We start from the raw sequence: 15,105 nt of genomic DNA, 5'->3' as shown, positions 1-15,105 counted from the left end.
CCAACCATTCCTCCCCAATATCACATACTTCTTCTCTCCCTCCTATTCCGTCCTCCTCTCCTCCATCTATCCCAACACCGTCTGACTCTACTCCCCTTCCTCCTCGCCATGGAAAGCCACCAGGTTACCTTAGTGACTACCACTGCTACCAATCTCAAGTTGATCTTCCTTCTTCAACTCTGGTTCAACATGGCACCAGGTACCCTTTATCCCATTATTTATCTTATGACAAATTCTCAATTAAACATCAAAGTTTTCTTGCTTCTATTACTACCATTGTTGAGCCTAACACTTTTGATGAAGCCACTAAATATCCTGAATGGCGTAAAGCTATGCAAAGTGAACTTGCTGCCTTGGAAGCTAATCATACATGGACCCTCATGGCCTTGCCTGCTCATAAAAAAGCCATTGGCTGCAAGTGGGTCTATAAAATAAAACGGCATTCTAATGGCACTATTGAACGATACAAAGCTCGCCTCGTTGCCAAGGGATATACGCAAATGGAAGGGATTGATTATCATGAAACTTTTTCTCCTGTTGCCAAGCTTACCACTGTTCGTGTTTTATTATCTTTGGCCGCTGCCAAGGGTTGGTGTCTTCAACAATTAGATGTCAACAATGCCTTTCTTCATGGTGATTTACATGAAGAGGTTTACATGCAGCTCCCTCCAGGTTCTCACGGCAAAGGGGGAAATATGGTGTGCCGTCTTAACAAATCACTTTATGGATTAAAGCAAGCTTCTCGGTGTTGGTTTGCAAAATTTTCCAAAGCATTACTTGATGCGGGATTTTCTCAATCTAAAGCAGATTACTCCCTTTTCTATCGTCACAAAGGTAAGTCATCAATTTTCTTACTTGTATATGTCGATGATATTATTATTACAGGTACCGATACTGCTACTATATCAATTATCAAGAATTTGTTGCACCAACGTTTTCATTTAAAAGACCTTGGTGATTTAAAATACTTCCTTGGGATAGAAGTGTCTCGTTCTCCAAAAGGATTGTATTTGAGCCAACGGAAGTATGCACTTGACATTTTGAAAGACTCAGGTCTTATTGGTGCACGTCCTACTTTCTTCCCCATGGAACAAAATCTCAAGTTAAACAATGAAGATGGAGAACTATTACATAATCCAGAAACCTATAGAAGATTGGTGGGTCGCTTGATATATCTCACCATCACCAGGCCAGACATTGTTCATACAGTTCATATTTTGAGCCAATTCATGCAAAACCCCCGTACAACTCATAAAGATGCTGCAGATCGATTATTACATTATTTGAAAGGGACTCCAGGCCAAGGGATTCTGTTATCATCTTCTAATAATTTTAATTGAGAGCCTACTGTGATTCTAATTGGGCTAGCTGTCCAATGACAAGGAGGTCGACTACAGGTTACTTTGTACTTCTTGGAGAAAGTCCTATCTCATGGAAAACAAAGAAGCAAGATACTGTATCACGCTCATCAGCCGAAGCAGAATATAGAGCGATGGCTATGGCAACTTGTGAACTCCAATGGTTACGATATTTACTTTATGATCTTGGTATGTCACACACCACACCAAGCTTACTTTATTGTGACAACCAAGCTGCTTTATACATAGCAGCTAATCCAGTATATCATGAGCGCACCAAGCATATTGAGATCGATTGTCATGTTGTTCGAGAGAAGATTCAAAATGGTTCTTTACGTACTGCCTATATTCCTTCAACGGAGCAACTCGCAGATGTCTTTACCAAGTCTTTAGGTAAAGATCAATTCCAACGACTCAAAAACAAGCTGGGTATTCTTGATCTCCATACTCCAGCTTGAGGGGGAATATTGAAGATATGGAAAGATTACAAAATATATTGTACATTATTTGTTACCTTGTATAGGAATAGTCAACTTCTCTGTTAAGGCTTGTACAAATTAGTGCCTTTAACTTAGGATTTAAATTACCTTCCTTAGGTAGTCTTATTGGCTATATATATTGGTCTTCTTCTGTATTGCAAATACATAACAAATATACGAGATATTATTTTTACAGATTCGCACATCATCTGTCTGGCATCTAGGGAGTTCAAAGCAAACCCAGTGCCATGTGACGAAACGACGTTATGCAGAAGGTGCCAAATAGCCAAAAGATGCAACATTTCACATTTATGCAACAAAGTTTCGAACAACCATCACCAAAACTTACAACCAACCCATTTTGCTTCTTCTCTCAGTTCCTCCCTCCATTACAATCTTGGATTTTGGTCTTCAATGGCAGAAGACATGCAGTTTGACCAATCAATTCAATCACCAAACACTGTAATGCCTTCAACACCTCTCCAACTGTCTGGTTTTCTCAGTGGAGACACCATTGAAGTCAAAGGGGACACTGGGAATTTGAAATTCTCAGTACAATTCAGTGTGCAGAAAAAACATACACCTGATCATCAGAACCACAGCCTCCTCAACTCTCTGGATGCAAATGCATGTTACCCAGAAAACCATTTCTCTGAGAATTCAAGTTTTTCTTCATATATGACCCCAAATGCTGTTCAAGAAGTGGAAGATCACCAAAGTGCTTCTTGTACACAACCTTCAAAGGGTAATGAAATAATTGAGTCTACTGAGACAAGAAATATTGTGACAAGACTGAGGAGTGGGGTGATGTCTCCTGTCAACTATTTTCCTCCAATATCATCAGGCAGGAGTTTAATGAGGCCTTGTTGTGGTGGGAGTGAGAAATCAAGGAAGAAAAACAGAGGAAAGCTTGATGTGTTTGAGAGAGTGCTTAGAAGGCATAGTTCCCCTATAAAGCCATGCACTTCTTATTCTTTCTTTGTGATGGCAACTTGGGGTGTTGTTAAGTCCTCTTCATTTGGTGAAACAAGTAAGCAACTTGGTCGAATGTGGTGCCAACTCCCTCAAACCGAGAAAAGGGTCTGCATTGCAATCTCTCTCTCTCTCTCTCTCTCTCTCTCTCTCTCTCTCTCTCTGTGATTATTTTCAATCATGAACAATTCAGCTTTCTTCTTTTAGTTTATTTTGGAAGGAAAAGAGAATTAAAATATGAAAATATGTTTTTGTAGTTGTACGAGGAGATGGCTATGAAGGACAATGCAAGGTACAAGATGCAATGCATGCAGTTGATGGGAAAGCCACTCAGAGTACTGCAAAAAGGTAGAAGAAGTGGATAGCAAGACATGGCTTCCAGATGTTTCTTATAATTTATTATTAGTATTTTTTTACATTTCCCTTTTCTCTTGACATGATGAGATGGTTTTAGCAATTTGTAATGGGGTTTTTCATATGGGATTTAGCCTGTGGTTTTCTGGTGTTGTGGACATTGTGCATTTGCTTATTATATAACAGTAGAGCTAAAACAGATGATAAAAATCACAGGGAGAATGGCTTCTTCAGCTTAAACTTTTCACTTGCAGTTAGCTGTGGCTCCTGCAGAAAAGGAGATAAATGGAAGTTGAAGATTATGAGGTCAAGTTTATGTAATGATAACCAAAAACGCACACATTTATTAATCCAAGCAAAATACTGACAACAAACAACAGAATTTCCTATGTTTTAAAACTAATTTGAAAGCATTGACAATCATATGTACCTGTGTAAACCCGGCAGCAAGACTCCCTCTTCTAGTCATATTGAGAGGAGGAGATGTCCCAGTGTCAGTGTCTTCATTCTCTGCATTGCGGATGGTATATTGCATTGAACTCAGGATGTCTCCATATGTAGTTCCATGTCCATGCTCAATGGCTTGTATGAAAGAGAAAGTCATTGCACCAGTTGGAGTAGTATTTGACAGAGCCTGTGCATACAAAATTAACATTAGCCCTGTTTCTTTTATCCGTCACTTCTAAGCAGAATAATTAGTTTAAGAAATTATGATGGTGTCTTAGATTTTTTTCAAGTACTGAAGCATCAGCAGAGGTCTGGTGATCATCACAGCCACTGAAGCAAATAGCCTTCCCACCATTTGTCCCTTTCCAAACACCGGATGGAGGCCGATGGTCCTCCCACAGATATCTCCTACTTCTGCATCCATAAAGCAATACTAAAATCTGGGATTGAACTTAACCACATCAGATTTTAAGCAACAAAGGTATTAAGCTGTGACTTAATTACCTGTCCATTCTACAGAGGAATGGCAAATCTAGAGCAGTACCACTATGGCAAGCATCTATAAATGCATGGAGCTTAACCCCATGAGGAAGAGGTCTGACAATTATTGCATTGATCTCATTGTCTGAAATCAGTTCCCCAGTCTTAAAATCCAACGGGCACAGGTATTCATCATATCCATCCACCTCATCCCCAGTGTAGTTCTTCTTGCGTTTTCCATGACCAGAATAATGAAATACTAAAGAATCTCCTGGTTGACAATCTTGCACAAGCCAATACAGAGCCTTTATCATATTTTGTTTGGATGGATGCCTATCAGGATCAGCCTCTTCTTCTGCAAGAGTACCTCTCAGCTAGAGATTTAAGATCAGAAATATTTATCTGCATAAAATTTTTAGGAACATTGTTTCCACATCGAAATTACCGGTGAGCATGAGAATGGAGGACTCTGGGAAGTGGAACCTGTTGACAAGCAAATACCTCATGCAGTTTGCATCGTTAATGCACCCCTTAAGCTCATGCTTGGAGTTCTTATAAGACACAGCACATATCACAGCTCGCTTGCATACATGGGCGAACAGAGGTGGCCTGGGTGGCAAGTGGCTGTAAGGGGGTGGAGGCAGGGCGGTGAGTGGCAGTTGATGAGGTGGATAGTGGTGGGAGTAGGAGTATGGAGCTCTATAGGTGGCAACATGGCAGCACATGGAGGGTGGGCCTGGTGGTAGTAGCTGCACATTTTTATGGCATTTTGAGCACTGAACAGGCATCAACATAGTGAGAGAGTCTGAGGGTAAGGGAAGAGAAGATGTTGTAATCATTGTCCTAAAAATCATGGGACTTTATACATTTACATTCCAACTTCTCATGTTAATTTTATCAGATTCGAACATATCTTTACTCTCTTTTTACTTTCATCCGTGATGTTTTTGGCATCTTCTTTTTTGCTACAATACTTTACATGTTCTTGGATTCTATTCTGTTGGAATATATTTATATGCATTTGCCTCTTTTTCATTGTTTTGTTCTCTTTCTATTGTAATCAGTGTCACTATAAATGACATGTTATACTCCATTATATCTTCACAATCTATGCATATGTGAAAATTCAAGGACAAAGAATAAGAACTTTGTGGAAGAATTCAAAATACATGCCCAAGATCTATGCTATCAAATAATTTGAAATGCCTCAGCTTTTGACTGAATCCATAAAAATAACTGGAAAAAATATATATTAGATGAAAATCATTCGTTTTGGAGCTGTTTCCATTGTTTCTTGGTTCTGCTTTGCATGATAAGGAACAATAACTAGGAGGAATCGGGGAATTTTTGCATTTGGATCTTGTTGAAGACCAACTATGTTCCATCAAAAGGAACCAGGTCAGGGGTTTGCTCGAAATTGGATTTACATGGTGCACACCCATTCTATAAAATATGCATATTTCTAGCAAGATCTCAGGGTGAGAGAGGAGGGGGTGGTTGTGGTGGTGGTGGTGGGTTGTGGGGTGGGTTGTGAGGGAGATACCCAAGAAAAATATAAGATTAACAACCGATAGAACTGGAAGCAATCAGATGACAAAATTGGGTATCCCTGGGAAGAACTGTAAGCACTTCTGGGAGGTCCGGAAACGCTGGATGATTAGAAGATGGAAATACTGTTTCACTGACTAAAGGGAGAAAGGCTTTGTATACACATCAAATGGTTGATTGGCAGTTAGCTGTGGTTCCTGCAGCAAAGACAGTTCAAAGGAAAGTTAAGATGTTAACTGAAATCAGCTTACTAGACATGAGATCAAGTTTAACAAAACGCAATATGGAGAATACACAAAAATAAAATTCAAGACCTACCAATGCATTTCTCACAGTGCAAAAACAGAAGACTGCACATCTTCTAAAGATATGAAACATTATTTTTCTTTTATATTTTCCTTCATACTGCAGTGTCTAACTAAACTTTTAGGAATCATTTAATTGCTCACAAAAGTTGGCATGCTGATTTTAATCAAACTAATGCCAACAAACATCAGATTTTGTAATACGGTCAAACTGGTGTTTAAAGATTGACAATCATACCTGTCTCAATCCACCAAGACTGCCTCCTGTCAAAAGCATGGAGATAAGAGACGTCACAATACCACCTCCATGATCATTATCTGTGTTACGGATGGTAGATCGCATTGCATTCAACATGTTCCCATATGTATTTCCATGTCCACGCTCGATGGCTTGGATGAAAGCATAAGTCATGGCACCAGTTGAAGTAATCTTTGACAGGGCCTGCACAGATGAAGTGTTAGCTTTGTTCTTATAATATCCTTAGGCTAGAAAAAGGCATGATGGCTAATGTAGTTGAAATAAGACTTTACCGATGTATCGGCAGAGGTTTGATCATCATCACAGCCACTAAAGGAAATGGCCTCCCCACCATTGGTTCCTTTCCAAACACCTGACCGAGGGCGATGGTCCTCCCATACATACTTTCCGCTTCTACATCCACACACAAGAATGAATAGGGAAAGTACATAGAGCAATATTAAGCACAAAACAATACAGAATAACATTATGGAGAGTAAAGAATAAAGCATAGATAACTTTCATATATTCACAATATGGGCAGAGATGGAGAATAAAGATTAGATTACATCATGCAAAGACACATAAGATAAGATCTGAAGAAACAAAATATCAAACTGGAGTTACCTGTCCATCCTACAGAGAAATGGTAAATCTAGCACAGTACCACTATGGCAAGCATCTACAATAGCATGGAGCCTAACCCCAGGAGGAAGAGGTCTGACAATTGTCGCATTGATCTCATCATCCACGATCATTCCCTGAGTCTCAAAATCCGAGGGACAGAGTGTTTCATCATATCCATCCACCTCATCTCCAGTGTAGTTCCTCTGTTGTGATCCATGACCAGAATAATGAAACACCAAGGAATCCCCAGCTTGACAACCTTGCACAAGCCAAAACATCGCCATTCTCATATTTTGTTTGGTTGGGCGCCGATAAGGATCAGATTCTTCTTCTGCAAGTTACAGTCACATAGAGATTAAGATCAGAACTTATCTGCATTACATGCTATGCACATTGTTCAATTACCTTCTCAAATAAACCATGGTGCATCAGCACAACCCCCGTTTTTGACTTTTTACAACCATATCTCATCATTGAAATTGTGGAACAACATGACATACTCGATTACTCATAATACAAAACTCAGTTGTTTATGGAAACATGAGAAAGATAACCCAAGTAAAGATTCTTAAATGTAATAGTAATATCACTTAAATGGTAATCAAAGAATTAGTCATAATATATATAACATTCAAATCAACAGAAACATATCAGTTTGTGAAAAAAGATCGATGCTTTACTACCAATGCAGAATATCCAATTGCAAAAGTACGTAGGATAAGAACACAAGAGCTAGTCTTTGCTGACCCATAAATTTAAAGTCTAATTAGAAAACAACCCATAAATTCAAACCACACGCAACATCAAAAAGACCAAACATTGAAGAAATGAGAATGGAGAGCTACCAGTGAGCATAAGAATGGAGGACTCGGGGAAGCTGAACTTGTTGACCAGCAAGTACTTCATACACTTGGCGTCGTTAATGCAGCCCTTGAGCTCGTGCCGGGAGCGCTTATACGACACGGCGCATATCAAAGCCCGCTTGCGTCCGTGAGCCGACGGAGGAGGCCCCGGCGGCGCGTGGTTGTAGGGAGAAGTGGAAGGAGGAGGTGGGCGGTGGAAGGAGGAGGAGGAGGGCGCAGGAGGAAGAGCGCGCGAGTCTGCGACGCGGGTGACGGCTTGGCAGACGGCGCAGCGGATGGTTTGAGCTCCAGGTGGCAGCTGCAGAGGCGTGCGGCAGCCTGAGCAGTCTACCAGCATCAACATGGTGGGTGAGAAACTGGTTGGTGAGATGAATTGAATTGAATTGAGAGATAGAATGACAGAATGTGATAAATTGAGAATGAGGGAGGTCTTTGTGAAGTTAAGATTTCGACAGAAAGGGAAGGAAAGAGATGGGTTTGATGAAGAATGAGATCATGGGGAGGGAGATCGGTTAAAAAGATGGTTTCTTTGACTTGTGGAAATGGCTGAGTGGGTCATGACTTGGGTTGGGAGGAAGGTGACGAGAAAAACGAGAGAAAAAAGAGAGAGAGGGAAGACAAGTTGACAAATTTGACTCTGCTTTAATTATTATTTGGACCAACACTCAATTGCCAAATAATATTATATTCTTAATTGTCAAAAAAGTATTAATATTAAAGAATATTTGCATTTTCCTAGATAAATTCATGCTTGCCACATTTGATAGTTGGGTACTGGCATAAGTTTTTTTAGTTTTAGATCGTGAGTATGTTTGTTGATGTTAAGAGTAGTTAATCTCTACATAAACTTTTCTTTCATAAAAAAAAAATAAAAAAAAATATTTGCATTTTGCAATGTACCACCAAATTGGGAGATGGTGATTTTACATCTCATTTGCACCTCCATTTTAGCTAGAGACGACCAATAAATTGGGATACAAAATCAGATGTAATGTCCAAATAAAATCACATTATAAGTTATATTTTTTGGATTAAAACATTATAAGTGAATTACAAAACATATATCAGATGTATATTTCTTCTAGAATCTTAATGCAACTGTAAATCTGACACGCTTTAAATAAGACCAAGCAAGACACTTCAAGTTTCAAGATAACGTTTTTAGAGTTTTTCTTTACATTAGGAAATGTTGGGAATCTTCCATTTGGTGGAGTGGTTGGCTGTTTATTCAAATCTTATCTTTGGTATAAATGTGGGCCGAAGCCCAACAAATCTACACTTCTTTGGGTTATGCACAATTTGAGAGTCCTGGGAGAACAAGGAGGACAAAACCTTGACCGCTCTGCTACTAAACACCAGTAAATATAGTGTGTTTTTCTCTCTGGAGAAAGTGAGAGAAAACAAGAAAATGGTGGTGAAGCGGAGCCAAGCGCATTTGAGCAAGGATTCAAAGGTGGAAGTTTGCAGCAACGAAGACGGGTACCAAGGTGCATGGTTCCCAGCCATATTCCTTGACCCACAACCCTCAGATGGCACACCAAAGAAGAAAAGGAAGAGCCTTGGCAACTCAAGCAAGGCTCTGGTGCAGTACGAGACTCTGGTCTCCGACGATGACCCAAACAAGCCACTCACTGAGCTCGTTGACGTGTGCTCCATCCGGCCAGTGCCTCCTCCTGACAATCCTGACCAGCCCTTCGAGCCCGCAAACGTCGTAGACGCCTTTTACCAAGAAGCTTGGTGGGTGGGGGTTGTGATAAGGTTTGAGGATGACAAGTATACGGTTGGTTTCAAAAACCCACCCGATCTGCTTGAGTTAAGGCGCTCTGAGCTGCGGCCTCATTGGGATTTTCTGGACGGCGTATGGGTTCGAGCCCGGAAGGAGGTACTAGTTCTACATTTTAATAATGCATGTGGGTTTGTTTTTTAATACAGGATTTGCACTTGGTTTCACGATTTAAGAACATGCAGGTTGTTTATTGTACGTTGGCCTTGCCTTTGTTGTTCTGCTTTTAGATTCTTCTTTTTTCCTTAAAAAAGATTTCTATTTTCCTAAAAAGATGATCTTTTTATGTCGCAAGGCCAACGAGCTCAGTGAGTATCATTATCCGTATTCATGTTTTTTTAATACCGGTTGTCATGAGTATCATTGGTTCACTTGTTTATTCTATCGACTTTCCTGAATTATAAACCAAAGTTGTTATTTTTATTGCTTGTTGTCCTTTGTCCGAACCAGTACTTGATATCAGGTTTGTTTGTGCTTTCTAATCTTTTTTTTGGGACTTCTCTGATATTGTGGTGTTTGTTAAGTAAGTCCCCCTCCCCCTAAATCGTATTTGGGCAAGTTAAGTTAGACGGTTTTATTGTGAACACAATCTTTTACCATGAATTAAATGATTACTAATTGTGTGAACATTTGTACTTTTGAGTATTTAAGTGCTATAGATGGCCAATGATGCGTTAGCCACAGCATCTAGCTAGTTCTGATGCAGTCTGCTTCTCAATATAGATATTTAACTCAAAAGATTTTTTCTTTCATGTCTTCTTTTGTTTTGTTTTTTGTTTTTTGTATTTCAAATAAGGAACTTGTGATTTATGGAGTTTTCAGTTTGGATTTATTGAGGTCTTTACTTATATGTTTGCAAGTTCATGCCTTTTCAGTTCATTCATTTATCTCATTTGCAATGTATCTGGATTCCTATTTTGAGGGATGATAGAAATTTCTATATGCTGTGCTTCTAATAGAAAGAAAACTGATATTTCTCACTAATGGTTCAAAGAGGATGGTGGGATCATTTTTCAGCCCTGGGACAGCAGTGGAAGTGAATCTCTACAAAGAACATCTATTCTGTGCTTGGTTCCCAGCAATTTATCTTGGTGAACTAGGGGCCAACAATTTCTTGCTTCAATATAAGAGCTCAAACAACTGTGATGTTAAAGCGGTCGTAGGTGGCAAACAGATTCGGCCTCAGCCTCCAAAGTTGGCTGAAAGAGATTTTAACTTGATGGAAAAGGTGGATGCATTCTTTGATATGGGTTGGTGGGTCGGAGAGATTATAAAAGTTCTTACAGGAAAGAAGTATATGGTCTGTTTAAAATTGACAGAGGAGGTGAAGCAATACAGTCAGTCAGAATTGAGGCGTCACATGTACTGGACTGATGGAAGATGGGTTACTATGATCAATGGAAAACGGGTTACTATGATCAATAGAAACTGGGTTACTATGATCAATGGAAACTGGGTTCCTTACTTTAAGGTATGTGTATTTTTCTCTTGTTTTATGTTGGGAAAAGGGCCGGGGGGTGAGGGTGGTGTCATGACTTGTTACTTTATGGGATATGATGGCAAACATGGTTGGATCACCCGTCCTGGAAATATAATAATTAGGATGCAATTTTATAAGGTAAGTTTAAGCTTCTATGGTGAGAACATACATGGGCTCAAATTATTTGTGGTGGCTAAATTTTTGGCCTTTAGTTTCAGGAAGGTCACTTTAGCAGGGATTATGAAGTACGATCAAAGCGTGCATGCGAGAGTTCCAGGAGTTCTGAGTTAGCTGCAGCACTTGAATGTACAGGTGCTACCAAGGATAATAATGAAGAAAAAACACCTTGTTTGAGGATTTCGTGGAAGAATCAGTCGGAGGACTTGAGTCCTTGCATTGATAAATCACCTTATGGAAAGACCAAAAAGAAAATTAAAATTAATCAGAAACCTAACGATGATGCAACCATTTTAGGTCTTTCCAAGAAGTTAATATGGGGACATTCAGAAGACTCCTTATCTTTTGCACAATTATTTCGAAGGAGCAAAGAAGCCCCAGTTAGAGATGGTGTGGTAAGTGAACTCGCACAAAAGTGTTGTTGGTATATATTCTCCTATTGCTGAGTGTTCCTTCGGGGTAAACAAAATCATGAGTCAAGTCTTCCCTCTCTGAACCTCATTAACTTGCTCTCTATGAATTTATAAGTTGATAGCATCTGAGACTGCCATTTGAAAATAAGAAGTGCTATAAAAAAAAAAAATATGCAAGAGATGCATTATTTTTTCCTCTGGTTTTGTTTCTTCCTGAGACCTGATGGTCCTGATTAGAATGCATTTTATTCCTATTGCAGAAGACTAAGCAACAGCAGGTTGGAGGACTGGACAATCAAGCAATAGTTTCTCTTAAACGAAAAGGTAAAGTACGGAATTCTCAAGGTGATATCCCTTGGCTAAGAGTAAGAGTGAGATATGAGGGGAGGGGCAGGCCACTGAAATTGCCTGGTGAAAAAATCAATAGCCAGAGCCATATATCCACACTGTTTACAGTACATGATATTATTTCTATATTAACATTGTATGATCCAATGTGTATAATTTTTTACAGTCAAGAAGGGCAGTGAAATAAGAAAGGCTGATGAAGAAGATGTTGATGATGAGTATGGAGTAGACAGCATTGAATCTTCTGGTACAGAGTCTAAACTAACAGGGGGATCTCATGCTGACGCATCATGTCTGCTCCCCATGGAGGTATGTCTGAAGCCTGTATGCTCTGCTTCTTCTCTGTCTCTCTACATATCAAAACTGCAGTCTACATTAAGCTTTGGGGTAAAAATGCAAGACCAGTGTGCTTTCTATGAAACAAATGTAAGACCAAAATGATGACGGGGAATAAGACTTTTCTGTTCAAAAGAAAGGGATGATTCTCCTGTTAGTTAACTGGGAACATGCTAATTTGGTGATTAAAGTAGCCATGGTTTGAAATACAGAGTGGTGTCTTATTTATTTATTTGTTTATATTATTATTTAATTTAAATAACTTATATATTAAAAAAAATTGTTTGAAATAGTGTTACATAAAACAAGAGAGCTCAATTATACCTCAGAGGGTGCTGCAAAAGTGAAAGGAAGGACTAAGATGGCCCGTGCCCATAATTTTAGGAATATTTAATGTTGACATTACTAGAAAAAGACAATTATTAAATAATAATTAATTCAAAAAATGTGTTCAACTTTACTTAATGTCTGGAATAAGTACGAATTTGGAGGCATCCTTATTTCCCTCTAACCCAAATTTGTTGATCATGATATTTCTAATTAATTCATTCAGGAGGTTGAATGGAATGAAGATGTAGCGAGCAGTGAATTGCATGTGATAAAAAGGTTGGAGTGGACAGGTATGAGTGGCTAACAACCTGAATTAAGCACAATGGAATAGAAGACTTGTAGCCTTGATAAGTTCTATTTTTGCAGGTGAGAAGCACAATGGAACTGGAGTTGTTGCTCAAGTTGAATTGACTAAGACTCAAGTTGCGAATGATAATGGTATGGTACATCACAACCTGGAAAAACCTTTAGTTTATGTAAAAAGAATAAAGGAACTCATGTGCAATTTAATTTGAATGCTCTCTTCAACTGGTATGCTTTTGGTTTTTTGTTTTATAATTTTTTGCTGTGAAAAAGGTACAAGTTAATAACAACATTTATGGATGATTAGGAAAATGAAATTGGAAGAGTCAATAAATAGAGGTACTGAAACATAATTAAGAAAGAATGATTTTGCATTTAAAGAAACACACAGACTTTTGGTAATACTTAGTGTAGATTCTGCAACTGAATCATGTGTGAGGGAGCTGCATTTAAATCCCTAATATTTTTCTTTTGTTAAAATGGGCCAATAAGAAAAAGTACAACATATTGGTAGATGAACAGAAAAAAAATGTAAAAATATTAAATTGGGATGTACTTATCTTTTTCTCACTTTTCCCTGTTGGTAGTAATTTTAATCTTATTTATTGTTATCTGTGTAGTATAAAATTCATACCTTTCTTAAAATCTCAGGTTCTGAAGATACAATGTCTGAAGCAGAAACTGAAGATTCTGCAATGGATATTGAGAAAATAATAGAGGGCTTAAATAAGCTATTGAGAAAGTTTTCAAAGTATTGTTTTGGTTTTGGTTTTGTTTTGTTTGATTAACATGAAGGTTTGTTAACCCTACTGGGATTTCCAACGAACAAAATGAGGTCGGAGGAAGACAGGTTGAAACTGGGGTGACAGGTGACACTGAGCAACAAGAAAATCCACTTTGCCTTTCTGAAAAGTTCTCCGATTGGGAAAAAAATTGTAACCATGGATATTTACTGTTAGACTTAACATGATAGGGATATGCTTATCCTTTTTCTTGTTCTTTTTCTTGTTCTTTTTCCTGTTCATCCTTTTCACTTTTATCTTGTGTTGGATTAAATTTCATGTCTTTCTTAAATTTGCAGGTTCTGAAGAAGCGATGAGAGAGACGGAAACTGTGGATTCCGCAATGGATTACTTGACAAAAGAAGTTCAGGTGACTGTGACTGGAGTATCTGCAACAGCATCTGCCCATGATCAACCTTTATCACTGTATGTAGATGAAATGCATTCTATAAAAGCCAAAGAGTGCTCAAGTAAGCTATTGTGAAAATTTTCAATGGATTCCTTTGGCTGTAGTTAGTTTGACTAATATCAAGATTGTGTTCTCTAGGTAACCCTGCTGGGACTGCCAAGCAACAAGAGAGTCCACATTCGCCTTTTGTGAGTTGTTCTCCATTTTGGAAAAGTATTGAATCCATGGAAGTATTCAAAAGATTTCCGCAAAGGCCACATTTTCTTCCTCTGATGAAGTGTAAAGCGGTTTGTCGCGAAGGATCCGCTCTTGGAAATATGATAACCTTTGCCTCTTTGGTGGAGAAGACTTCCAAGTTGCAAGTTGGCGATCCTATAGACTTATTTGATAGCAATTTGGAGGCACTGGTTGACTTGGAAATGTTGGGATTTGATGTCACGGCAGTACGGCATCGACTGAAGGAATTGATTGAAATGAAAGTTAAGTTGGGTCAGCTTGAGAACCAATCAAAAGAAGTTGACATTCAGATCACGGAGTGTACTTTTGACAGAACCAGAAACAATGAAACAATCAGTCGGATTGATAAGGAGATCAAGGACTTGAAGGAAAAACGGGGGACCCTGATGTCAATCGATGTGGCCAAAGGTTCTGAAATTAGCAAGCTGCAATCAGAAGCAAATGCTATAACTGAAGGCATTCAGAGCATCCATCGTGATTTTGAGAAATTAGCTGCTGCGGCATGGTGATTGTTGTGATTCTGATGGATTACACCCTTTAGATTACCACTCCCTTTGCTAACCTTGGACACTGATATATAATATCTATACCCTTTTGAATGTAATGATGGACGTGATACCAAACTGTTCTGTAGTTTATTATGACAGCCATTAGCCCTAGAATGCCTGGTAACAAACAATTATCTGTATGTACTACAATATCCTGAGTGTTATGAATGTGGGCCGAAGCCCAACAAAACTACACGAATACAGCTTTGGGTCTAGGGACAACCAAAACATCCAAATTCCAATCCAACAAACAACTCTCAGTGGGAGAACTAACGCCTGTCGTTTTCA

General features: G+C 38.8%; 4 protein-coding genes across 5 annotated transcripts; 2 read left to right on the top strand and 2 right to left on the bottom strand.

Moving 5' to 3' along the window:
- Nucleotides 2,067-3,191, top strand: LOC109947628. Its single transcript, XM_020558218.1, has 2 exons — nucleotides 2,067-2,917; nucleotides 3,067-3,191. The coding sequence occupies exons 1-2, from the start codon at nucleotides 2,252-2,254 to the stop codon at nucleotides 3,172-3,174; spliced, it is 774 nt and encodes a 257-aa protein (XP_020413807.1). The 5' UTR covers nucleotides 2,067-2,251; the 3' UTR covers nucleotides 3,175-3,191.
- On the bottom strand, nucleotides 3,172-5,119 carry LOC18784800 (metacaspase-1). The gene is made up of 5 exons (XM_007220102.2): nucleotides 4,536-5,119; nucleotides 4,115-4,445; nucleotides 3,904-4,024; nucleotides 3,594-3,797; nucleotides 3,172-3,430 (listed from the first exon to the last, which is right to left on the bottom strand). The coding sequence occupies exons 1-5, from the start codon at nucleotides 4,942-4,944 to the stop codon at nucleotides 3,374-3,376; spliced, it is 1,122 nt and encodes a 373-aa protein (XP_007220164.2). The 5' UTR covers nucleotides 4,945-5,119; the 3' UTR covers nucleotides 3,172-3,373.
- Nucleotides 5,257-8,312, bottom strand: LOC18787468 (metacaspase-1). The gene is made up of 5 exons (XM_007218128.2): nucleotides 7,654-8,312; nucleotides 6,809-7,139; nucleotides 6,475-6,595; nucleotides 6,182-6,385; nucleotides 5,257-5,835 (listed from the first exon to the last, which is right to left on the bottom strand). Exons 1-5 carry the CDS (start codon nucleotides 8,012-8,014, stop codon nucleotides 5,776-5,778), a joined length of 1,077 nt encoding a protein of 358 aa, XP_007218190.1. The 5' UTR covers nucleotides 8,015-8,312; the 3' UTR covers nucleotides 5,257-5,775.
- Nucleotides 8,965-15,013, top strand: LOC18787516 (DUF724 domain-containing protein 2). Of its 2 annotated transcripts, none has more exons than XM_020558564.1 (9): nucleotides 8,965-9,553; nucleotides 10,449-10,925; nucleotides 11,153-11,506; nucleotides 11,785-11,848; nucleotides 12,039-12,181; nucleotides 12,762-12,828; nucleotides 12,905-12,976; nucleotides 13,923-14,093; nucleotides 14,171-15,013. In XM_020558564.1, exons 1-9 carry the CDS (start codon nucleotides 9,080-9,082, stop codon nucleotides 14,776-14,778), a joined length of 2,430 nt encoding a protein of 809 aa, XP_020414153.1. In that variant the 5' UTR covers nucleotides 8,965-9,079; the 3' UTR covers nucleotides 14,779-15,013. The 2 variants fall into 2 exon arrangements, with proteins under 2 accessions (XP_020414153.1, XP_020414152.1); XM_020558563.1 differs by having other exon boundaries at nucleotides 11,147-11,506.

This window comes from Prunus persica, chromosome G2 (genome assembly GCF_000346465.2).
Source record: "Prunus persica cultivar Lovell chromosome G2, Prunus_persica_NCBIv2, whole genome shotgun sequence".
NCBI classification, from domain to species: Eukaryota; Viridiplantae; Streptophyta; class Magnoliopsida; order Rosales; family Rosaceae; genus Prunus; species Prunus persica.
The sequence above is the reverse complement of the archived record's forward strand: the minus strand, read 5'-3'. Positions and strand labels throughout refer to the sequence as shown.